This window comes from Monodelphis domestica, chromosome 6, assembly GCF_027887165.1.
Source record: "Monodelphis domestica isolate mMonDom1 chromosome 6, mMonDom1.pri, whole genome shotgun sequence".
In the NCBI taxonomy this organism is placed as follows: Eukaryota; Metazoa; Chordata; class Mammalia; order Didelphimorphia; family Didelphidae; genus Monodelphis; species Monodelphis domestica.
In genome coordinates, this window is record NC_077232.1 from 81936316 (window position 1) to 81961419 (window position 25104).

The following is a 25104-nucleotide window of genomic DNA, read 5'->3' on the forward strand; positions in this document are numbered from 1 at the left end:
CTGAAGCTCAGAGAGTTTGTGATTTGACCATGGTCACAAAGCTACTAAATATATCCCAGATGGGATTTCAATCTTCCTAACTCTAGGGTCACATCTATCTTCCACTCAACTCTCATATGGAAATTCTTCAGTATAAATGTTCTCTCTGCTGATCATATACTAGTTATCATCATCATCATCATCTCTGGTGGCTGCCCCCCCTCCCCCAACCTCCCCCAATCCTCTTAGTTCTCATCTCTAAACTACAGTCTCAGTATCTCTTGCCTGTACTTCATACCTCTTCAGATTTACTTAGAGAGGTAAAAGCTTACAGACTGATGGGCATCTTCATTGTATGATGCCTGTATGAGAAAGATTCTGATGAATGGAAGTTGAAATGAATGTTTATTAAAGACTCTAAAATATTTTTGTTGAAGTTCCATGTCTTAAATAACTTGGATATTTGAATAAAAGACTATCTTTTTATCATCTTGTCTTCAGGTGTTTAATGTTGAATTGTAATGAGTATCAGAGAGATCTTCCTCTCAACTATTGAATTTTTAATTTGTTTCTAGGAATGTTCAGGAGAATCACTGCAGCTGCCACTAGACTCTTTACAGGTGATGGCTCTGATGGCAGCTTTTATACCCTGGAAAGCCTGAGTGAGCTGGTGCGATCTATGATTCCTACCCATCCTTCCTTAGTGCTCCTGTGGTGTCAGATCCTACTGCTTGTCAACTATACCAACTACAACTGGTGGTCCGAAGTGCATCAGACCCCCAAGTAAGAGTTTAAAGCTCATCATTCAAGTGCAACTCTAGCATTTGATCTGTTATTCAAGGTAGAGATGCTTCTAAGGGGATCCATTTTTCAGAATCTTTATGGGGCCTTTGTTGAATTCTATTCTACATGAATCTTTTTGCCATGTAGTAATTGGACCATAGATGTGCTTTGATAAAAGCCACTCAAAATAGTAGCTGCTTTTTAAAGTCTTTCATTTATTTTATTGTATTTTTTGACATTGTTCCATTAGATGGGTTATTTTTATTATATCCCTCCTACTATGTTCTAGTTCTTAAATTGATTCCCTAGGTAGGATATTTTGCAATAAGATATTTCACAATATTTTGCAATTTGTTACCAGTCAAATGTTTAAATATGGGACTTGTTATGTTTAATAAAATAATTACAAATATTTTCAAATACTTTAGGAAAACCTCAACATCGAAGGACACAGGGTATTGCTTGTATTGGTAGAAGGAATCAAATCATGGTAGCATGATTAGCAACAGAGAACAGCATTTTGCTGTTTAAACTTGCAGAGTACTGCATGTATAGAGGTTTAGCAGCTTAAATGTGAAAAGTCCTACTTGTGGTGGGATCCAGTTTTATATTCACAACCCTTCCTTTCTTGATTTCTCACCTTGCCCATGATCTGACATTCACACATATAATTTTCTATCATTTCAAAGCTTACAGAAAAATACAAAGTAACCAAGTGATAACAACAACTAACATTTATATAGTGTTTACTATGTTATAGGCACTTTAAAATTATTATCTCATTTGATCCTCACAACAGTCCTTAGAGATAGGTGCTTTTTTTTACAGATGAGGAAAAAGTTAAGAGATTTGCCCAAGATCACATAGCTGATAATTGTTTGAATGAGATTTGAACTGAGATTTTAACTCAGATCTTCCTGACTTTAGGCTGTGTGCTCCCTGTATTGTGTTGCCCCAGAAAGTTAAAAAGTGGCAATAACCTTATAAAGGGTATTGTTATTACTTCTTTAAGAGGATATTAACTACTCTTAAAGAATTTAGATGTCACGGCTCTTTACTTGATAAATGGACTAAAAAGCAGTGCCAGTTTTTTGGCCGTTAGTAGGGTTATCTCATGCTTCCTTTCTTATTTAATGATTTTTTAAAAAACCCTTACCTTCCATCTTGAAATCAATACTATGTGTTGGTTCCATGGCAGAAGAATGGAAAGGGCTGGGCAACTGGGGTTAAGTGACTTGCCCAGGATCACACAGCTGGGAAGTGTCTGAGGCCAGATTTGAACCTAGGACCTCTCATCTCTAGGCCTGGCTCTGAATCTACTGAGCTACCTAGCTATCCCCTATCTAATGATTTCTTGCTCCACCAAGAATAACTCTAGGTTTCAAAGGGCTGGCAATGATAACAAGCTTCCCTCACTGAGAAATGCTCCTGAATGAGAGTGGTGCTTGGTATGCTCATAAACTGAGTCAATTCAATGAAAATTGGAGGACTTTTCCTTATAGCAGGCAGGAATTGTGAATTTTTAAAGGGTTAAAGCTCTTCGTATTTTTATGCATTAGCTTGGGCAATTCATTTGCTTTCCTTAAGCTTTCTATTTTCCCTCCATAAAGTTAAGATAATTAGAGCAGAAGATCTCTCTAAAATTCCTTTATATTCTGTAATGCTTTGATTATTTTCACAGAATCAAATAAACCAAGCTTATTTCCTTAGAAGTTCAAGTCACCATATTTCTATTGTAATACTCTCAGTAAATACAAATTTAAATTTTCTTCCCTTTTCCTATTTCTCCCTCTTTTTTTTTTTAAACATCATGGGCATTACTCTATCCCATTATCTATTGACTTAAATACTTATATATTTTTTGCTATCCATGACAGACTTTGTGGTTGAGTTCATGATTCTTTGTTCTTCCTTCTTTCCTTTTTACTTTTAAATGCTTCTATCATCTATTTCTTTGTCTTTTCCACCATTTCTTATCATAATAGTCAAAAATTCTTTTGGATCTAATGGAAAGATCTAATGGATTTTGAGTGAGTGGGCTGATGTTCAAGTTCTACTTTTACCATGTCCCGACTATTACTAAGCTCACTTAACTTCTCTAGGGCTCAGTTTCTTCATCTATAAAATGGAAATAATTCCTTCTCAGCCTCTGACAGGGCAGAGTTGTAAATATGTGAAAAGTCAGTTTAAACTGAAGCACTAAAAAAGTTCTATGCAATGTGTAAGATAAGGTCAGGTGAGGTAGACTGGAAAATCCTTTTATGAACTATGAAGATTGAGAGTCATAAAAGGATAGAATCTTGGACCTGGACCTTCCCTTCAAGATACTGCTTTTAGAGATGAATTACCTGAGGCTCAGAGCACTTAAGTGACCTACACAGTCTGTTAAGCCAGCAGTAAAGTGGAAACAAAAACCAGGATTTCCAGACCCTCAATCCCTTGCTGTTTGTAGTAGCCCAAGTAGTTACCTCATTTGAACTATCTTGAGATTATAGGTTGGGAGAAGGACAGTATGTTTCAGACATTAGTTTGGGATGTAGGGTATATGTTAAAGGGGAGTCAAGTCTGAAAAGATAAAGGCTAAGTAGTGAAGAATTTAGTGGAAATCACTTACCATTTTTCAACAATAAGGTAATATAGTTAAAGCTATATTTTCAGGAAGATTAATTATATTTTAGAATTATTATCATGAGGCAATGGTAGTGTAATATCACTGCTTACCACCCCTGTGACCCCGGGTAAATCCCTTCCTCTCTCAGTTTCTTCATCTCCAAAATGGAGGCATTTGATCAGATGTTTTCTGACCTTTCCAGGGCTAAATATAATCACCTGATTCTATCTTGAGAAAAGTGACTGACTGTTACCTTTGTGTCCCCAGTGCCTTACACAATGCTTGGCACATATCAGAAGTTTATTTAGTTATAAGCCCTTGCATCTGTCTTAGAATCAGTACTGTGTATTGGTACCTTTCTAATACTTTTAATATTATGCAACTGATGTCTCTTTTGAAAGCAATTATTAGAGAAATCCGGTCAACCAGCACTTGTGGCAAAAATTTCTTCATTATCTACTTCATTGCCATTTTCTTTCACTACCTTAAATGAACTTGAATCTTTTGTCTGAATAATTGCCTAGCTAATAGGAATTATTTTGATTGCAATCTCCAATTCATTCACCTAAAAGACTCTGTAGTACTTCTATTCCTTGAAGTTGTTTGCAAATCACAAAAAAAAGTTGAGGTACCTCTGACTTTTTCTTTTATTTTGCTCAGTGCTTTGTAATGATCCATTCCATAGATTCAGGCGTTTTGATATCTCATCCTGTTTTAGAGTTCCTATGACCACATTCATGACATTCAATTACGTCAAATTTTTGTTCTTTTGTAAAAACAAGCCTTATTTGGGGGCGGGGGGGCTGGGTGATGAAAGTGTCTCCACATGAAGTATTCTTCCTTTTGTCCATTTTGTTAAGGACTCTTAAAAAAAACCCAAATTATTGCTAATATGGTATACAGTTGCAAATCACATTGCTAAGTCCTGATAGGCTAGGGTGGAATGATGTGTTGAAATCTGTAATTAACTCCTACATATCACATTCATTGAATTGTGACTTGTCTGTGACCAAGTATCATTTAGTAATTCACAGTCAATCAAATTTCACATCTTTCACCTTCATACTGTGACATAGTCATATATTTCAATCACTGACAGACCCAGAGAGCCAATGGTAATTGTATACAAAATCAAAGTATTCTATTGACTATGCCACCTAGCTGTCAATCAGTAGTTAACAAAAGATTTATTTAGCCATAGTAGGCAGGCAGGCTGGCCACAAGCTATTAATAACTTTTAACAGCTTAAAACTACACTGAGGCTTCTGGGACCCTTAGTTATTCTGAGATAAAAATTTAAAGGCATTACATTTTGCAGATCTTATAATCAAAGCACATTTTATGTGCACTATCATCATGGCTTATGGTTTTCTTGTTGACACATGATAATGTTTTCTAGAAAACATGAGAAAATGTAATTGCTTATCCATAAACCTTGTTAGTTAAATTTTTTACACCTTAAATTCAAAACACAATTGCTTCCAGTATTTGTATCATCATAATACCTCCCTTAGGGTGAAATAGATGCTTGGTAGTAGAATTCATATTGTATTCTCTTGGTTTTTCACATTTCACTGAATCCTATTTTGTAAAATGGCCTAACCTCCTTTTCCTGTAGGAAAAATCTTAGGGGCAGATGTTTGTTGTCATTGTTAAGATTCAGATTTCTCTGGTTGCTTAGGAAATCACTTCTTTGTATCCATTTCTGAAAGATGCTTACTTATTCTCACTATCAACAATATTGTTCCTTCCAGAAGGCACAGTCTTTCCAGTACGAAACTACTCAGCCCTCAGATGTCTAGCGATGGTGAGGATTCCCACTTGGCATCCACACTTGGTGTGTGCAATAGAGAGATAGTACGAAGAGGCGCGCTCATTCTTTTCTGTGATTATGTTGTAAGTTTTACAATTGGATGAATGACTAAAGGGATGTCTTGTTAAAAATCCCTACCCTAACTACAGTCAATTCTCATGTTATCTAGGTACAGATTCTATGGTTTTAAGATTTTATAATCTTTGATCATTATTTAATCCCAGATCACCTTTACTGTTCTAATTTTTGTGAGGGCTAGCTCTTTTGTTGCCTAATTGGATTCAGGCATTGAAAATTCATTTTAGTACTTGTACTGAAGTAAAATTAGGCTAGTAGGTTTTTGCCCCCAAATAGTGCCTGAATAGGAAGGATTTGAGGATTATTTGTAATGTTGGATCATTTATGTCCCTTTTCCCCTCCACTGACTTGGATGATAGAGAGTTGACTGTAGTGTACCTCCTTTTAATTTGTTCATTTTTCTTCATCAAACCATAGTAAATAAAATCTACTCAAGGGTGTTTTGTTAAATAGCGTATAGTAAGTTAAACAAATTTATTTAAGTTAAGTAAAGTTTTTGAAGAAATAATTTTTAGTAGCTTTTTATTTTGCTTCATATCCAGTTTTCATTCATATTAATTAATTTATTTTCTTTCTATCCTGCTCCATTCTCCAAATGTTTTGAGTATCATTCTTTGGTATTGCCTATTCAAAGACAATATGTTTAAAAAATGACAAATAATTTTAAAGAAACACAAAATCTTAAAGTGAACAAACCACTTTATTTAGAGTTTCAGTATAAATAAGTAGTCCTAAAAAGTAAAAGATCTAGTTTTTTAATAGCACGTGAATATTGTTAAATGAGATAAGCATAGATCTTTCTGTTTTTGTAGGCTGTATTAGGTAGCTACTTTGGCAAATTGATTGGTAATATTAATCCCATTTTTACTTTGAAAAATTAAGAGATTCTCTTTTAAAATTTGAAAAATTAGTGATTCTCTTTTAAATTCCCTTCATATACACTGATTTGAAATCTTTTGACTATTAGAGACTTTAGATATGACTTGGCTCTGATATAGGGCAAGTTTTGACCTTCTGGAGACCATGAACCTTAATTTCACTTTCAGTAGACTGGAGTAAAAAAGTATTATAGATACTATGCTGGAATTCAGTAATGAAATTACATTTCTTTTCTTGAAGTAACTTATAGTCTGGTAGGGGTATTATATTTAATACACAAATAATCATTGGGCAGAAGTTGATCAGGGCAAAGGAGAAATCCAGATAAAATACATTAACATGTTGTAACACATTCTTTCCCAAATAGGAAAGTTTATTTGAGAAACCAAATTTATTATTGCTGACAGTTTCTCCACTTTCTAGAAGATGAAACTCCTTTAACAGTTTCTTGGTGATGATATAGTGGAAAGATCATTGGTTTTGGAGTCTTGATATTTGGATTTGAATCTTGGCTCCTTCATTTACTGGCTTTGTGACCTTGGGCAAGTGGTTTTAACAACTCTCAATATCAGTGTCTTTGTAACTATTGGAGTCATTAATAATTAGTAGTACTTAACATCTTTGCTGGGACATTATTAGTAAAGTTTAATTATAAAGTTTTGGTATGACATGATTTAATATCTAGGAGGAAAGGAATTAGAGGACTTAAAGGATTTTTGGTATCAAGTTAAAATCCTTAAGGCCCCTTTTCTTCTTCTTGATATATCTACCAGTGTAACTAGAATATGTACAACTTATGGTCTGGGTATGCTTTTCCTGGAGAAAGCCCAAAATACACCGATACATTCTGATACCTTATGTTTATAACCTATTTTGCATGGGCTACAAGTTTGTCATGAATTTTCACAGTTCAGCCATTGTTATTGCCCACCTACTACATACTTCCATAGGTCTTTCTAGCGTCAAAATTATTTAACTTTGAAAGTAGATTTTGTCAATTGAATCTATCTTGAAAATCTGAAATTGTTTATATTGTGCTTACATGCTTCATGTTAATAAAGTTCTTCATTGTATTTTATTACATAACATTAGAGGTTTTTTAAGAAATAAAGTACTAAAAATACTATTTTTGCTTTGGAAATGAGGAAATGTATCACTGTGTTTTTTCTTTAGTGTCAGAACCTATACGATTCAGAACATTTAACTTGGCTTATTGTCAATCATATTCAAGATCTGATCAGTCTCTCCCATGAACCTCCAGTACAAGACTTTATTAGTGCTGTCCACAGGAATTCAGCTGCTAGTGGGCTTTTCATCCAGGCAATTCAGTCTCGATGTGAAAACCTTTCATCTGTAAGTCTGTCCTCAATATATTAATAACAACAGTATCGGCAATAGAATGTTTTGTTTTCATTTCAGTTCTGTTAACATTCAACAAACATTGATTAAGGATCTACTGAGTACACATTATTGTGCCAAGACATGAGAGGAGAACCACTTTTAAAATGGAACCTAATCCCTAGAACTTCCAGCCTAGTTTGAAGCAAATGTTACATAGACAGTTATAATTCATAGTACTATTTGATAAGTCATTAGACAGTTGAAAAGATGTGAAGTACAAGGAGAGAGGTCTTGCCATATGCTGTGGAGAATTGGGATACATCTTGGAGGAGGTGGCATTCGAGTTAAGCTTGAAAGAATTTATAAATAATATAAATATATAATATAAATAATAAATAGGAATTTATTAGGCAAAAAGTTGGGATGGAAGGTGGGGAGGGGATGGTAGACATTCTAGGAACAGGGGAAAATGTGAGCAAAGGCATTTAATTGAGAAAGCATAATATCCTGTTCATTTGGAGTGTATTGTGAATGAGGTGACTGAAATTAAGCTGGGAAGGTTTAGTAGCAGCCAGTTGTGGAGGGCCTTGATGCTAACAGTCCAAAAAGTCTGAACTGCTCCTGAGTAGTAGAGAGCTATAGTCTTGAAACTGAGCAGTGGTGAGTTACATGCCTGAGATTTAACCCTGAATACTCATCTGCGATCTTTTTTTCTTTGATAATTCAGCCAACAACCTTGAAGAAAACTCTGCAGTGCCTGGAGGGCATTCACCTCAGCCAGTCAGGGGCTGTGCTCATGTTGTATGTGGACAAGCTTTTGTGTACTCCATTCCGTGTGCTGGCTCGCATGGTCGACACACTTGCTTGTCGTCGAGTAGAAATGCTTTTGGCTGCTAATTTACAGGTACAGAAACAAATCTGTGATATTGATATCTACTTTAAATTTGCTAATACAGTCAGTACAATTACATGTTTTTATTTATAATATTTTTAAATTAATGAATAGCCTACTCGCTGGCCAGAACAGGTGTGTACTTTTTTCCTTGTAGGTTTTTATGTGTGCACATCACATATGTTTATCTATGCTTGGCCTACCTTTTAACAAATATCTCAGATAATGTTGTATTTCCTTATCTTTAAAATTTTAGGAATTTTTGATTCATGTATGTCTCTGTTTCTACAGAACAGCATGTCACAGCTTCCTGTGGAAGAACTGAATAGAATCCAGGAATACCTTCAAAAAAGTGGATTAGCTCAGAGGTAATACTTTCTAAAGCAAGTGTGCCTTGCTTCAAAAGAAATCCCTCAATATCTAAACATAAAAGAAATTTAAATTGGAATGAGGAAATTTAATAATTATTCAAGTAACAGGAGGACTGTTTGCTTTACAGAAAATTCATTTAAGCATGTCTTTAAATTGTGAATTTTGTTATTGAAAAAATTGATTTAGAAACAAAGAGAAATGAAAGAAAATTGTGTTAGTGGTATTAGGTGATCTGGATTGCTAGATCTGCCCCTCTCTTTCCCCCTCTTCTATTCCCTCTGCCTCTTTCCCTCCCCCCAACCCCTGTCTCTGTCTCTGTCTCTGTCTCTGTCTCTGTCTCTGTCTCTGTCTCTGTCTCTGTCTCTCTCTCTCTCTCTCTCTCTCTCTCTCTCTCTCTCTCTCTCTCCCCTGTCCCTCATTCTATTTTGTCACCCCCTATCTCTCTCCTACTTCCATAGCCTCACCCTTTTCCTCTTCCCTCCCTCTGTTTACATTTTCTTTATCTGGAAATTATTGGGGAAAATACGCCTAAGGTTCTTTTCCACTTCCTGACATTTTGATTCATAAACCTGGAAGCATATAAACATGAGCAGTCTGGTTGATAGTATTTTAAAATATACAACTTTTTAAACAACCATAGCTGTTGTGCAAAGTGTGAAATACCTGGTCTTTTGGGTATTTGAAAAGAGATGAAGCCACTCATTGTTGAAGAAGTTGGATGTGAGTTTAAGAATTATTCTTATCTTTCTAACAATTTTCATAAACATCATCTAATTACTGTGGAATAGGAGTCAGCAAACCCTGGCTTAGATTGTAGTCTTCCTTGATAAGCAAAATCTGCAGAATCTTTTTTTTTTTAAATTCTTCTGTCTTGGAACCAATACTGAGTTTACTGTGTATTGGTTCTAAGGCACAAGAGTGGTAAGAGCTATGCAATTGGGGTTAAGTGACTTGCCCAGGGTCATACAGCTAGGAAGTGTCTTTAGGCCAGATTTGAACCCAGGACCTCCTGTCTTGAGACTTTGCTCCCAATCCATTAAGTCGCCTAGCTGCCCCCTCCTCAGATCTTTCAGAATCTCACTGCTGTCCTCCACTACATGGAAAAACAGGAAAGAGAACCACCATTTTGCATTTATCAAATTTTATTTGCAAAGTCCTATATAAAACATATCAGTCACGTGGAATGCTGCATTTTTAGGCTTAAAAAAATACATTTACTAATGGTTTTCTTCATTTCCTTGGTTACTTGCTTGTGTTTTGGATCTAAATAGGAAGTTTGAGACTAGAATATCCTTGAGGTCCATGAGATCAATAGCAGCAACAGCAGCAGCTGCAGTAGTAACAGTAATAACAACAATTTAGTTACAATTATGGTAGACTATTACACAGTTTTAATTGGACACAGTATTTTACTATGCAAATAAAGCTTATTAAAGCTCTTTATGTAGCAGGGTCTGAGTTAATCCCTGGGGATTCAGACACTGGTAAACTAAGGTGATCCTGCCTTCAAGGAACTTGCATTAGATTATTTGTCAGCAAGCATTTTTTGAGCCCCCCACTGTGTGCCAGGCATTGTACTAGGTACTGGGGAGCCAAAGAAAGTCCACCTTTCCCTCCCAAAACAAACAAGTGACCTAGCCCCTGCTCTCCAATCCCCCTTTCTAATGGTGATGATACTATGTGTAAATAAGACATAAGGGGTAAATTGGAGATAATTTATGGAGAGAATACACTACTAGGGCCCGAGGAAAAGTTTCCTATAAAGGATTGAATATTTGTTGGTACTTAAAGGACTACAAGGAGGCCTGAGATTGAGATGAGGAAGGAAAGTTCTAGACATGTGGAAAAGCCAGTGAGAAAGCTGGGAGCTCGGACATGAAGTGTTTTGTGAGCAGAACATGTAAAATGGACTTGGGAGAGATAGGAGCTGAAGAAGAGAGGAAGGAGGGAGGTGGGGAGAGAGAGACAAAGGAGAGGGGAAGAGAAACAGACTCTCATCTGTCAGAGCCTGACGTCCCAGAGGAGGAGACCATGATTCTCCTGTAGGGCAATGAGGGTAATGGCTAGAATGCGAACCAGGGAACAAGACAGACTTATTGTCATTGAATTTCCCCCAAGAATTCAATGATTTAAGTATTATGTGTATTATTATCTGCATTTCCAGGTGTGGAAGCTGAGCTTCTAAGAGCTTGCATCTCTTCTGTGTTCAGTTCAACTTGTCTGACTCTTTAAGTCCTGTGTTGATTTTGTACCAGAACTTTGATGAGCAGTTGAGGACAACTGGTGGCTGCTGAGTTTTTGCCTCTTTATGCCAAAATAGATTTTTGTGGTGATTTTTGAACTTGTAGTTCTCATGCTTCAAGGCCCAGGGCAAAACTGGGTATTAGGCTGCCTCTTACTACTATGGAAATGAACCATTCAGGACATGACCATGCAATGGCAGAAACTTCAGACTGTGTTCGGTTGGGTTGGGTATTTAAATAGGAATTCTAGCTTTCTAAACTTGTGACAAGCTATGTTCTACTTGTGTGTGTATGCATCTGTTTAGTAGTGCATATGGTGTAATACACAGCATCTACAATTCATGAGTTTCAGGGCTCCTGCCACTGGTGTAGTCTAAACCTCGACATCTCTTTCTAAATGGCCTTACTGAGCTATTGGGTAGAAAAGTGCATCATCTGTTGTCCAATCTCTGAAATTAGGAAGGCTCAGTATTAAGTAACAGATTGATAGTTTGTTGCCAGATTTTTCTGGTGATTTAGTACCTGACATAGCATGTAGTATTGTGGCATAATCTTAAGGAACCCAGTGTAACTTCCATGTTTCTAGAAAACATTGAACTAGGACTTTAATTAATTAATTAAATTAGTTTTAATTAATCTCTGACTAATGTCAATGCTCCATAGTCATCCTCTGAACTAAGTAGCACAACTCTTTTTATCCCCGTAATTCAGAAGAGGAAACTGAGGTCCTTTGAGGTGAAGTGACTCCTCCAAGGTCAGATAGCCAAATATTGACAGATGTTAGGCCCCCTAACTCCAAAGTTCTTAGAACATTTTGCATTGCCCTTTGCAAATATCCACTGAGAATATATTTTTAGAAAATTGTTTTTTCAAATGGGAGTAAAATATCACCATGATTTGGAATCAAAAGCAGCATCACTTTGTGTAAATTTATTGTTTTTTAATCTGACTGTTCTCATTCTGACTATACCTTAAGTACCATCCATGTTTAGAGTATTACATGCTTATTCTCATTTTGTCCATGCTTTTTACCATTTCATGTAATTGCAATCTGTTAATAATTTTCAGAATTCTTTATTTCTGTGTTCAAATTTTTAATCTTACATAGATTGTTATTGTTATTGGTAAGGTTAAACCAGACACCTTTAGGATCACCTATACTCCAAGTTCCTGTGTTTTTATTTCACTTGTATTTCAGACACCAAAGACTCTATTCCCTGCTGGACAGGTTTCGTCATACTGTAGCACCAGAGACAGCTAGCCCTTCTCCTGTAGTCACTTCACACCCCCTGGATGGGGAAAATCACTTGTCACTAGAGATGATAAATCCAGACCAAGTAAGTGAACAGAGCTTTTATTGACACTGTCTTATAAAACAATCTACCTTGTAATATCCATGGATGCAGATGCAGATAGATATAGCAGGGCTAAAAATCTTCTTGGGCTTTTTTTGGAGTGTGCTGTCTTAGGCTTATTTCAGTTACAATAGTGGAATGGTGTCCTAGAGAAAAGCAAGCTTAAAGATTGACTAGTACATTAAAGGTCTTGTCTCTCACATATTTAGGTAGAAGCGGGGACATTGGCCTTGCTATTAGTAGGAGGAAGGAAGGGTAGCCACTCTTCTGCCTTCTTCTCCTGTTTTTAGCCCTGTGGGTTAGGATAGAAGCACCTGGGAGGAAAGGAGCTTTTCCTCATGTAAAAGGAAATATTGGATGGTAATTCATTTGTTAGGAAATGAGGTGAACTTGGGAGTCGAGATATGAATATATGAATGAAGAGGGTTGAATGGAGACAATGGTAGTCTGAATGACTTTACCTTAGTGAGTTTATTTAATGTTAAGAGAACGGTCTAATTTTATAAATGTTTTCACCACTCCCAGTGCTCATGTCTCTTCTTTGGTCTTTTTGTGCATTGTATTCTTTTACCTTTTCACCTTCATCAGCATGTGAAATTACTTTCCAACATTCATCCTCACCCTTCTCAGCTTACTTGATGTAGTCAGGCCTTTTGTAAGTTATTTTATATGATGACAATAGAACTCTCACTGAAGACCTGACCCATGTTTCTATCTTTATCTTCCAAATAGAAACTCATCGGGAAAGGTATTCTGTGGATAGAGACATGGTTAAAAGAATTCAGATTTGTTCTTTTTTCCTTTTTGAGAAACAGGGAATTTAGTGCCACTATAAACTGCACTTCTAGATGGATATCTCTTATTCTGATTTTAGTTGAGCTGATTTGTAAGTCTCCCAGTTTTAAAGAAGAGAGCTGGTAACTCATGAGGGGAGAGCTTTTTGTTAGTAAAGAAGAACCCTATAGGAGTATCCCACAACCATCAATCAAGTTCTCTTGCAAAGAAAGTGATATTTAAAGCCCCCGAGGCCTGGCAAAATGACTTGGGTACAAAATTAAAGAATTCAGTAAACATTTAAGTGTATGCTGTGTGTATGATGTGTTTATTACCATGCACAAATAGCTAAAGCACAGGTTTGTCCTTGTGGATCTTATGATCTATAAAGGTCATAATACATTTATTCAGATAATAATATTCAGTAATGCATAAATGGAGTGGGAAGCTACAAAATAAAATTGAAGTCAGGAAGACTTTACAGAGAAGTTGACATTAATGGTAAACTTTAAAAGACTGGGTAAAATGATACTTTTTTGAATTTGATCTTAAAGTTAGAAAGACCTTAGTTTGAGTCTTGTTTCAGACATTTTTAAACTATGTGATCCTGGGGAAGTCACTTAACCTTTCTTGGTCTTGTAAAATACTTTGCAAATTTCAAAGTGTCATATATAAATGTTAATTATTTTTATTGTTATCTTCATTATTATTTTGAAGACCTTTTGTGAAAGGGGATTTAATACCTTAACATTACACTTTCAGACTCAATGGGAGAGAAGTTACTTCTTGAAGTACTGTTTCATAACAGTTTTGTGGAATAAATGAATAATTCAAGCATTTATTAATCATTTCCTTTAGGTAAAGCACATTTCTTGGTCCAAATAGAAAAGTAAGGCAATTTCTGCTCTCAAGGAGATCATGACATTCTAGTGGAGAATAGAATTAATGGAAGGTTTCAGCAACAAATCAGATGGAAAGGTCCCATGATACTTGAGGTGTAGTGGCAATGCAGATGGCAATGCCTCTTCTATAATGTCACTTTTACCAATAAAATTAATTGGTTTCTAATGTTGAACCATTTGACAAGGCCAAAGATTTTGGTGATAAGAACTTTGATTTCTGGGTCATTGGTAGATGTGGTTGTAGTCTCTGTAGGAGCAATTGCCAGGGATTGTTTCCCAGGATGCTGCTTGAGGCCACTGGGCTGAAAGCATTTCTGTTTCCTAGTCTTATGGTTTGAGAGTTCAGGGCTTTTCCCCTTAGCTTCTGAGGGGAAATGGTAGTCAGGGTTGTAGTGATGATAGTCTGATTTGCCTGGCATGTAGTGCCTTAGATTCGAATTTATTGGCCACTTACCCTGGTAGTTGGCACTTAGTGGATATAAAATGTAGTACTTTTTTGTTAAATTTTAAAATAAATTAATTCCTTAGGGAATTCCCTAAGGAATTAATTGAAATAAGAGTAACCTATGCTTGGCCAAAGGGAAAGTTTTTCTTGTGCCTAGATGAAATTGAATGTTTTAAAAGAAAGAATTGTGTCATAATTCCAGAGCAATTTGGATCTATGCTGAAGGGACTTAAAATTGTGAATACCCATTAATCCAGCAATTAGGTCTGTATCCAGAAGAGTTCCAAAAAATGGAGAGATGACCTGTTTGTTTAAAAATATTCATAGCAGCTCTTTTTGTGGTAGCAAAAAATTAGAAATTGAGGGTATGGCCATTAGCGGGGGAATGATTGAACAAGTTGTGGTACTATAGCATAAGAAATGACAAACAGGATGATTTCAGAAAAACCTAGAAAGACTCAAATGAATTGATGCAATGTGAAGTGAGCAGAATGGGAAGACCATCGTACACAGTAATTTCAGTATTTTTTTAATGGCTTAAAATATTTTTAAAAAATTTTACTTTTTTCCAATTATATGTAGAAACAAATTTTATCATTCATTAATCATTATCTCTATTATTATTGTTGTTATTGAATTTTGAGTCCCCAGTTCTTTCCCTTCCTCCTTTCTCTCCTCACTGAGTAACAGCAATATTGTATATTGGTGTGAATGACCTTGTTATTTTCATCAATACAGTGACTAAGATAATCCCAAAGACTCATGATAAAAAAAATATATATATACGTCCAGAGAACCAGTGGTATCTGAATGCAGACCAAAAACATGCTACTGCTTCATTTTCTAAATTTTTTTTGTTTGAGATTTCTTACACAAAATGACTAATATGGGTAAATGTTTTACATGATTTCACATATAATGTACTTATCAGATTGCTTACTCTATCAGGGAGGTAGAAGAGAGGCAGAGATTTTGGAACTCAAAATTTAAAAAAAGAAAAAAGAAAAGAAAGGACTGTGCCTTTTAAACTTTCACACAGATGATTAAAGAGTTAATTATTTTTCTTTTTAGGACTGGTATTTGTCTCTAGTCAAATTTCAGTGTTGCACTAAGTCAGACTCGGCACTGCTGGAAGGTGCAGAGCTAGTTAATAGGATTCCTCCTGGTGAACTGACCCCCTTCATGCTGAGTAAGGTAGGTAGTTTTTATGTAGTAAGAAGAAGGAGTCATTGGTTCCATCATTTGGTTCCATTTACATTTAATTCCATTTAATGAATAGATAGTATGTCATGCTTGAAATACACTGTTCACTTGGTAATATACTATTCTTGAAATATGTACAAATATAGCTGTTCTGTGAAAGAGGATTCCCTATAGTAAGATTTATTGTATCTTCAGTACATATAAGGAATTTTATTAATCAGAGTATTCCAAAAGTTGTGTTGAATTATTTGATTTGACTATATTTAATGGCTATTTCACATTTTGGTTTACTTAATGCATAAATAAGAAAGCATAAATTAATGAGAACTTTTTGAGACTTGGAAATTGTTGATTTAATCTTACCTAGCTGTACAAAGAAAACAAAAAGGATCCTTTGGAGAAGAGAACTGACTCTTTTTAAGTCCATGACCTGAGTTAAATACCATCTCTGACACTAGAGTTATGACAATAGACAAGTCCCTTAGCCTCTGGAGGTCTTAGTTTCTTACTCTTTAGAACATTGGCTAGATGGCCTCTGAGGCCCACCTCTTTCATCTTTCTTTATAATCTAGGTAAGTGATTTAATATAATGAAATTGATGAAGAAGCCAACAACCTCAGGTGTGAAATATGGGAGTGGAATAGTAATTTATTACTCATTTATATTCGTGACACAGATAATCCTCTAAAATCAACATTCTGATCATTTGATGCCAAGATATACCCACAGGGTTTTGTTTTGTTTTTTTCTGTCATCCTTTTTATTGGCCTTTGTGGGAATTGTGGGAATATGTAACCTCTCATTATTTACCTTTGACATTTTTGATTTTAGGAGTTCAATTTATGCCTCTTAGCTCCTTGCTTAAGTCTTGGTGTCCGTGAAATCTCCAGTGGTCAGAGTAGCAGCCTCTTTGAGACAGCCCGGTCAGTGACCCTGGACCGTGTGGCTAGTCTTGTACAGCAGCTTCCATCCAGCCATCAAGTTTTCCAGCCCCTTCTACCCATTGAAACTTCAGCCTATTGGAATCAGCTAAGCGATCTCTTTGGTAATAAGAAGAAAAGCTACACTTGTTTAGTTTGTTCTTATCGGATAGTGCCTCCTCTAATGTCTCAAGGGGTGTGGGGATCAGCCATCCAGCTTGGAGTCCAAGTGCCCTGCTTCAGGGTTGTTTCTTAATCCTTTGGTCAATTGATTTTCCCTTCTGAGTTCAAGTTTTCTCATCTGTAAAATAACATTCTCTGCACTGGTGGGAGGATCAAATTAGATGACATCAAATGTTTCTCTAAAACATATTATAAAATACTGGCACAAAAGCTGGTGAATACTTAATGCATTTGAACTATTAAGTGTTCTAAGTACTTTAACTAAAATATTTTGTGCAGTTTTTTTTTGAAACTTGTTAATACTATAATTGCATTATTATAAACCTCCTAGGTTTCCCTACAAATTAAAAAAATTCTTTTCCAGGAAATGCTGTGATTTATCAGTCAGTTACTACACTGGCCTGTGCCCTTGCTCAGTACTTAGTACTGCTTTCTAAGTTACCAAGCCATCTTCAACTTCCTCCTGAAAAAGAGAGTGACATTCTGAAATTTGTTGTGGCGGCACTTGAGGTAAGAGATAGGAGTAGTGAGAGAATTGAGGAACTGATTTACTTTTTCTACTCAAAGGTGTCATTTAGTGAGAAATAGGAGCTGGGTATGGTAGATTGGCTGGGTGACAACAAATTCTGTATGTTGTCCAAGAACCAATCTGGTTAAATGTGGCCTTGATAATGCATGTTATCTGAGAACCAGATGGATTAAATTTGTTAAACTGATCAAATTAAATACCAATAGGAACATGGAGAAACCTGCCTAATATTGCATTGCCATAGCAGGTATGAGTTTTTTTTTTAGAAAAAGAAAATGGAAATACACATTAAGAGTTATAAAACTGGGAGCAGCTGAGTTGCTCAGTGGATTGAGAGTCAGGCCCAGAGATGGGAGGCCCTTGGTTCAAATCTGGCCTCAGACACTTCCCAGCTGTGTAACCCTGGGCAAGTCACTTAACCCACATTGCCTAACCTTTACCACTCTTCTGCCTTAGAAACCATACCCAGTATTGATTCTAAGATGGAAAGTAAGGGTTTTTAAAAAAAAAGTTACAAAACTATTCATGCTTATTGACCTAGGAATCCCACTGGTAGGATTAAGTGTAAAGGTATTTTTGAAAGAGTAAAAAGTTGTGTATGTATGAAAATATTAATGTAAAAACAAAATAACTGGAAATAACACAAATGCAATAATTGGGAGAAATGGCTAAATAAATAATTACATTTTAATGTAGTGAATGTATTATGTTATTAGAAATGACAAATATTAAGAATATAAAGAAAAGAAGAGAAACATGAAAAGAGAATAAGAATAACATTTTGATCATATTTTTTAAAAAACAACCACAAAACCAAGAGAAAAGGCATCCAAGTGAAACAAATCCAAAGGAAACTCAATAGCAGAGGATGCTTATATTAGCACACACACATATAATTTACATATTTTAAAACAAATGATAAACTATGCAGCTTTTGGTTTTGCATGTAATTTTTTTATGCATTGGTTAACATGTTTTTGCTGGTGGTGGTGATGGTGGTTATTAAGTATATAATTTTTTTAAAAGTTTCCTAAGGAAAAAACTCTTTGGATAAATTATTAGAACAGTGATGGTGAACTTGTGGCATGGGTGCCAAAGATGGCACGTAGAGCCCTCTCTGTAGACATGAGGCCACCCTCACCTTCCATATTATTCCACCCCCCGCCCCCACCACCATAAGTTCATTACGGGAAAGGTAGAGGGACTCAAGGGGAACTGTTCCACTCCCCCCTCTTCATCATGCCTTAGGAAATATTTTCACATCCTCTGCCTAGCAGTCCGGTGGAGACTCACAGGTGGCAGAGCTGGTGGGGAATGGAATGCTTGGGCCACTCCTGTCTTCCTCTCCACATGTGCCTCCACATCACTTGCCCCTCTGCCTAGCAGCCCAATGGGAGTACTTCCTTCCTCTCCTGTCTGGCGTAAAGGTGGCCTGGGGCCCAGCACTTGCTCTTGGAGGGTGTGGGGTGTGGGGATAGGAACAGCCCTTGGTCTAGGGAATGGCATGGAGGTGGGTTCTGGCACTCCATCTCTAAAAGATTTGTCATCACTGAATTAGAGTATAAAGGTGATTATCATCTGGGTAGTTCACCATGGTCACTTCTGCTGCATTTAACTGACAGAGAAAGAGAACAAACAAGACATGGCAGGCATTTATTTTTGATCTTCCTATCCTCAGAGTAACATTTGGGTTTCAATAAAAGGCAAAGATGGAAATTTTTAAACATCCTTTATTTTCTCTCTGTTGGCAATGCTTTTTCTTCCTTCATGAACTTCACATAGTACTTAATTTGAGTGTGTCTACTATCATTAGTAATGTGGTTTCTACTTTTCTATTTGTGTCTTAGTCATGTCTTTGTGGCTTATCCCTTTATTGAACTGGTACAATGCATGAAGTTGGGAGCAATCTCATCTTTTTATCCTTTCCATTGCCTTTAATAGTGCCCTTTGTACACAGCACTTTCATTAAAAATGATCATTGAATCTATAGTTCATATTAACAATTCATATAATATGTCCTATTAAAATAAGCTTTACAAAGGATAGAATTTAATTGAATTTTGAATTGACATTTTCCTATTTTAGGCCCTCTCATGGCACTTAATACATGAGCAGATGCCATTAAGTATGGATCTACAGGCTGTCCTGGATTGCTGCTGTCTAACTTTGCAGCTGCCTGCTCTTTGGAATATGTTGTCATCAATAGAATATGTCACCCATGTGTGCTCCCTAATTCATTGTGTTCGATTTATTCTAGAAGCAAGTGAGTAAAATATATGTCATTGGATTCCTCCCCCCCCCCCCCTTAATTCTCTCAGAAGAGATCTGATATTGTTTAGTATTTTAGCATTTAGGTCAGAGGTTATATATTTCCCAGAATTACTTTTAAGCTTTATGTTGATTTTTTTTTTTGATCCCTGGACCTGCTTTGGTGTTTGGTGTTCCATTGTTCCTAGTCTTAGAGGAACATTAGATTAATCAGATAGCATTTAAAAAGAAGCCTTTTCCTCTGGCTTCATTTGTGACAAATATCTCTATACCACATTTTAGTACTTAGATGTTATGAAATAAAAATGGCTTTTGTTTTTCAAGGAAAAGGTAAAAGAGACCTGCTGAGGGTCATTTGCCTAAATTAAAAAATTGAATATTATTTAGTGGAACTTAGAAGATGTTTGAAAACTTTACTTTTTAAAAGTTGAACATTGTATAATGTTATTTGGAAGGCTAATGGTATGAATGTTTTTAATCTGAGTATTTGTAATAAATAATTTACAAATAAAAATTCAAGTTTTATTATTCAAAGACAAGAGTTCCAGATCCAAGAAATTGTGTGTTGATTCTAATGAACTGTTAAATAGTCACTGATTTTTAAAAACCTCCTGATTTGAAGGTTACAGAGGATCAGAGTAGAATGAATTAACCATCAGAATTTAAAATTCTGATTCCTTGTGAATATGAAGAGTTTCCAAGAATTCACCTATATCTGGTTAGTTCAAAGCTCAGTGCTGGCATATAATTGGTATTTAGTACTGCTTGCTGAGTAATTAATTTGTTGCTTGGTCAAGTGATTCTTTTATCTAAGAACAAGGATAGAAAGTTGTTTATGCTATTATATTGATAAGATAAAACCATTACCTTAAATTCTTTATGGCCAAGAAAGTATGATAATTTATATACAATTTTTAAGTGATATTTTGAAACTTTTTTTGATCTGTATGTAATTTTAGTTGCAATTCAACCTGGGGATCAACTTCTTAGTCCAGAAAGAAGGAAGAATACCCCAAGAGGAATCAGTGAAGATGAAATTGATTCAAATATGCAAGGTGAGTTTTTAAATGACACAACTTTTTTGCCTTGTTTGAAAATTTTTTTCCAGATAAGAAAAAAGATCCTATTTTGGATTGCTATTGGTGTGAAGCCTGCTGGAAGGAGGGATCATAGATCCTCGATTAGACTAGGCACCAGAAGTTATCTCAGCCAAATTATACTAGAATAAATTGTTCAATTACAAACCTATCTTTACTTGAAAACCTTTAGTAAGGGGGAAACTTTTACCTCTTTTCCTTCTTCTGTCCCCTCCCATACCGATTGAGAAGGCAATAAAGATAATATCCCTTATACATATGATGTCATGCAAAACATATTTCCACATTAGCCATGTTCTGAGGGGAAAAAAGGACAAGAAAAAGAGAGAAAATGCTTCAATCTGCATTGTAAATCCATTAAATCTCTATAATCATTAATAGCATTTAATCTCATTATGTTATGGTGGATTGTTGTATTGATTAAGCATGTGCTCCCTCTTTTAAATTTGCCTTTCTTTTCTGAAGCCTTATTTTTGATTGGTCACAGTGGGAAAAGTACCATTTCTGTGTTAACTAAAGCCTGTTTGTCTTGGATACCTGCTCCAGGACCATGGCAGATATCTTCTTCTTAATTTGAGGGTAAGAAATCACTGCTGCCTTTGTACTTTCCAGGGAGGAATAAGCACCACTACCCAACTCACCATAGACTCCCAGAATATTAGTTTTAATAGACCAGAAAGTTCTGCTCTATTACTAATCCAATCTATTTTTGAGAAGAGTTCCCTTCCACAATATACCTAACGTTGATTATCCACCCTCTGCTTAAAGACACTGAGCAAAGGATACCTCCTAAAGCCATAAGTTCTGCTTTTGGAGAACTCAGATCCGTTAGGAAGTTTTCAGCTATAATATAGCAAGCCTATATTTGCCACTGTACCTTCTCTCCACTGCACCTAGTTCTGCTTTCTGGGTGTAAGCAGAACAATTCCAATTCATTTTCCAAGTGTTAGCCTTTGAGAAGAACCCCAAACATCCCCCAACACCATATCTTCTACAAGTAAAGCCTCCATGGTTTTTCTTGGCCAATGCTCAGATGTCATAATCTCAAAACCCTGCATCATCCTGTTTGTCTTCCTCTGCATGTCTCCCCCCCTCGCCCCCCCCCCAATTATCATCATCTCTTTAACTATAGTGTCCTCCGCTGAACCCAGTCCTCTACATATATTCTGAAGAGGTCATTATGTAGCAGCATCTTCACCTCTCTAGTATATCCTTTCTTCTTTTACCTTTCACCTTCTGTTTTAGAATCAACACAGAGAGTGTTGTAGTAGGCAGAGTGGAAGTAAGGGCTAAGCAATTGGGGGTTAAGTTACTTGCCCAGGGTCACATAGCTAGGAAGTGGCTGAGACCAGATTTGAACCCAGTATCTCCTATTTCCAGGCCTGGCTATATCCATTTAGTCACCTGACTGCCCCCAGAAGGTAAGGGCTTTTTAAAAGAGATAGGAAGAGGCACAGGCACAAGCAGAGGCAGAGGCCTGGGCCACTGAGAAGTATAGGGGCTGACTTGACCACAGGCCATCTGGTTCTCTGTTTGCTATGTTAACTTGGTTTTTCTTCAGAAACAAACAAACAACAACCATTTTTAGAAATTGACTTTAAAATTGTGTGAGGAATAAAAGTAAAACATAGGAGTCTAGAGTGTGGCCCTACTATTGTCTTCCCTTTCTGAAAATCTAAATAACATTTATTATCTAACAGTTTCCCCTTTCCTGGGCTCTTTCCAAGACAATGACAAACTCAGTGATTCCATATTCCAGGTGTTTCAGGTCATGAATATGTAGCACCCCACCCTCATCCCCTAAATAAATTGAGCTCTCCAGATATAGTGGGGGCTCATCTTACTACTCTCTACTTCTCTTGCAGCTCACTGTTAATTGTTTGATTCACTCTCATTGAAAACCTGTTCTCCTCTGCATTGAACCAGCAGAAGATTCAGGCAGCTCTGCCTGCTTTTTTTCTCTTCATGTTTCAGGCTCTCCCCTGGCAGTGGTTATGGCCCATCTTTTCAAAAACTTGAGTTTGTTGGGTGATAGGCTCTCTGTGCATCCATTTGAAGCCTGGATAATTGAAATTTCCCACAGCTACTATATCATGTCTCTGAGTCAGGCTTGGCATTTGTTTCCCAAACTCCTCATTTTATTTCCTCATTTTCTAGTACTCAGTATTATTCTACAATGAGTGTTTCCTTTATTTCTACTCCTGGAGATCTTCCATGGAGTGTAAAAAGCTGTTTCATTCTCTTCTCCTCCCCAACTGTGGAAGGAGCCTCATATTTATTACTTAATTCCAAGGATTCAATGGGTTCTGTGTTAGATTTTTCTAGCTTCTTCATGTGAAGATTTTCTTTTACCTTTTTATTTTGTCTTACTTGTTTTTACCTAGAAACCCTCTCATTTTTAAAGGAAGAACACTTTATTCTACTTGCTAACTTGAAAACAGTTTCTTGATTTCCTTTACTTCTTTTAGAAAAAAAAATTCTGCACACCTTGAGCTTAGATATCAATTAATTTACTTTGTCAGCAAGACAAACGTTAACATAACCAATGTTTTATAGGTATCTTAAACTGAATAGTCATGTATGCATCTCAAATTCAGCATGTCCAAAACAGAAGTGACTAGCTTTCCCTCTAAACTGTCTCTCTTCTCAACTTTCCTATTAAAATTGAGGTCAGAGGGGAAGGTAGGTGGCTCAGTGGATTGAGAGCCAGGCCTAAAGATGAGAGGTCCTGGGTTCAAATCTAACCCGAGATTCTTCCTACCTGTGATACTTTCTACCTGTGTGACCCTGAGAAAGTCATGACCCCCATTGCCTAGCCCTTACCATTCTTCTGCCTTGAAACCAATACTCAGTATTGATTCTAAGACAGTACATAAAAGTTTTTTAAAAAATTGAAAGTCACAACTTTGTCCCAGTCACACAGGTTCATAACTTTGACATCAGCCTTGACTACACAATTTTGGGTATAATTCCAAACTAATTTATAGAATTACTGGATAAGCTTACATTTCCACCAACAGGACATTAAAGTACTTGCTTTCTTATGGTTCTTTCACAATTTATCATTTTCCTTTTTGTCAATTTTACCACTTTAACTGATGTTAGGTGAAATCTCAGAGTTTTATTAATTTGCATTTCTTGGAATATTAGTGATTTAGAGTATATTTTTACATGTTTATTGATAGGTTTAATTGTTCCTTTGGAAACTGTCTGTTCACATTGTTTGATCATATATTAATTGAGAAATAAAAGTTATCCACTGTCCTGTATATGTACTATTTCTTACCCATAATCTCCCACTTCTGCAAAGAATCGAGGAAAGAAGATTCTTTGTTTCTTCTTTGAGGCCAGGCTTGGTGATAACCAATTTATAGCATTCTATTTATATTATTATTGTACACATCATTTTCCTGATTTTGATCATTTTGCTTTTAATTAGTTTATCTAGGTTTCCTTAAGTATCCACATTATTTGTTTCTTACAGCCTAATAATATTCATTATAGTAATGTATCATAACTTTAACCATTCCTTTTAGTTCTTTGCAAATGCAAAATTTTGCTGCCCTTAATATTTATTACCAAATGTTATTTTATTGTACTGTCACTAGTTCTTTGCTTGTTTCCTAGTGTGGGACTTGAAATTAAATCTAAGAAGGCTATCTCTGTGAACTTGTATGGCATCTTTCTTCATCTCTAGAAATGTATTTATCTGAGGATAAAACTATTTTCTACAACTGGATTTGTTTCTTTCCTTAAGTTCCCAGGTATATTACAGCTGCTTGTGAAATGATCGCAGAAATGGTGGCAGCGTTACAGACTGTTTTGTCTTTGGGTCACAAGAGGAACAATGGAATTCCAGCTTTCCTTACTCCTGTACTCAAAAACATCATCATCAGCCTTGCCAGACTGCCATTAGTTAACAGCTATACCAGAGTGCCTCCCTTGGTGAGTATATTGTTGTCTATTTCCATAAGACTGTACTTTCATGTGTTTTGAAGCTTTGGGGTATATGAGGAACTTGTAGGAAGAATGTACAGGAACCCAATTATCATCAGCAGACTGAACTTCTTAGAATGTGAAAAGTAATGTTATCAGTCAGTCAATATCAATTTTTTGTTTTTTATTATATATATATGCATATAGATATATATATAATATACATTATTAAGTACCTACTGGATATTGGCATGGTGCTGATTGCTGACAATACAAAAAGAGGCAAAAGAAAGTCTGCTTTCAGGGAGTTCACAATCTAACAGGGGCAACAGCATGCAGACAAATATATATACAAGTCATACTATTTCTAGGAAAAATAGGAAATAACTTAAGAGTTGGAAAGACTAGAATTAAGAGGGCTTGGGAAAGGCTTCCTAGAGTTTTTGTTGGGATTTTTAAAAAGCCAAGGAATTTGGGTGGAATTGAGGAAGTAGAGCGTTT

General features: G+C 36.0%; 1 protein-coding gene across 2 annotated transcripts in view; it reads left to right on the forward strand.

The window, feature by feature from the left end:
• Positions 1–25104, forward strand: part of HTT (huntingtin) — a 195767-nt gene that overhangs the window by 113781 nt on the left and 56882 nt on the right. For both annotated transcript variants that reach the window (XM_001364825.5, XM_056802364.1), the window contains 12 exons: positions 555–762; positions 5128–5269; positions 7317–7496; positions 8212–8388; positions 8668–8744; positions 12190–12328; positions 15539–15661; positions 16502–16715; positions 17138–17283; positions 19388–19565; positions 20530–20625; positions 24425–24612. In XM_001364825.5, the coding sequence (XP_001364862.1) occupies positions 555–762; positions 5128–5269; positions 7317–7496; positions 8212–8388; positions 8668–8744; positions 12190–12328; positions 15539–15661; positions 16502–16715; positions 17138–17283; positions 19388–19565; positions 20530–20625; positions 24425–24612 (1868 nt within the window). The remainder of the gene's footprint in view (positions 1–554; positions 763–5127; positions 5270–7316; positions 7497–8211; positions 8389–8667; positions 8745–12189; positions 12329–15538; positions 15662–16501; positions 16716–17137; positions 17284–19387; positions 19566–20529; positions 20626–24424; positions 24613–25104) is intronic.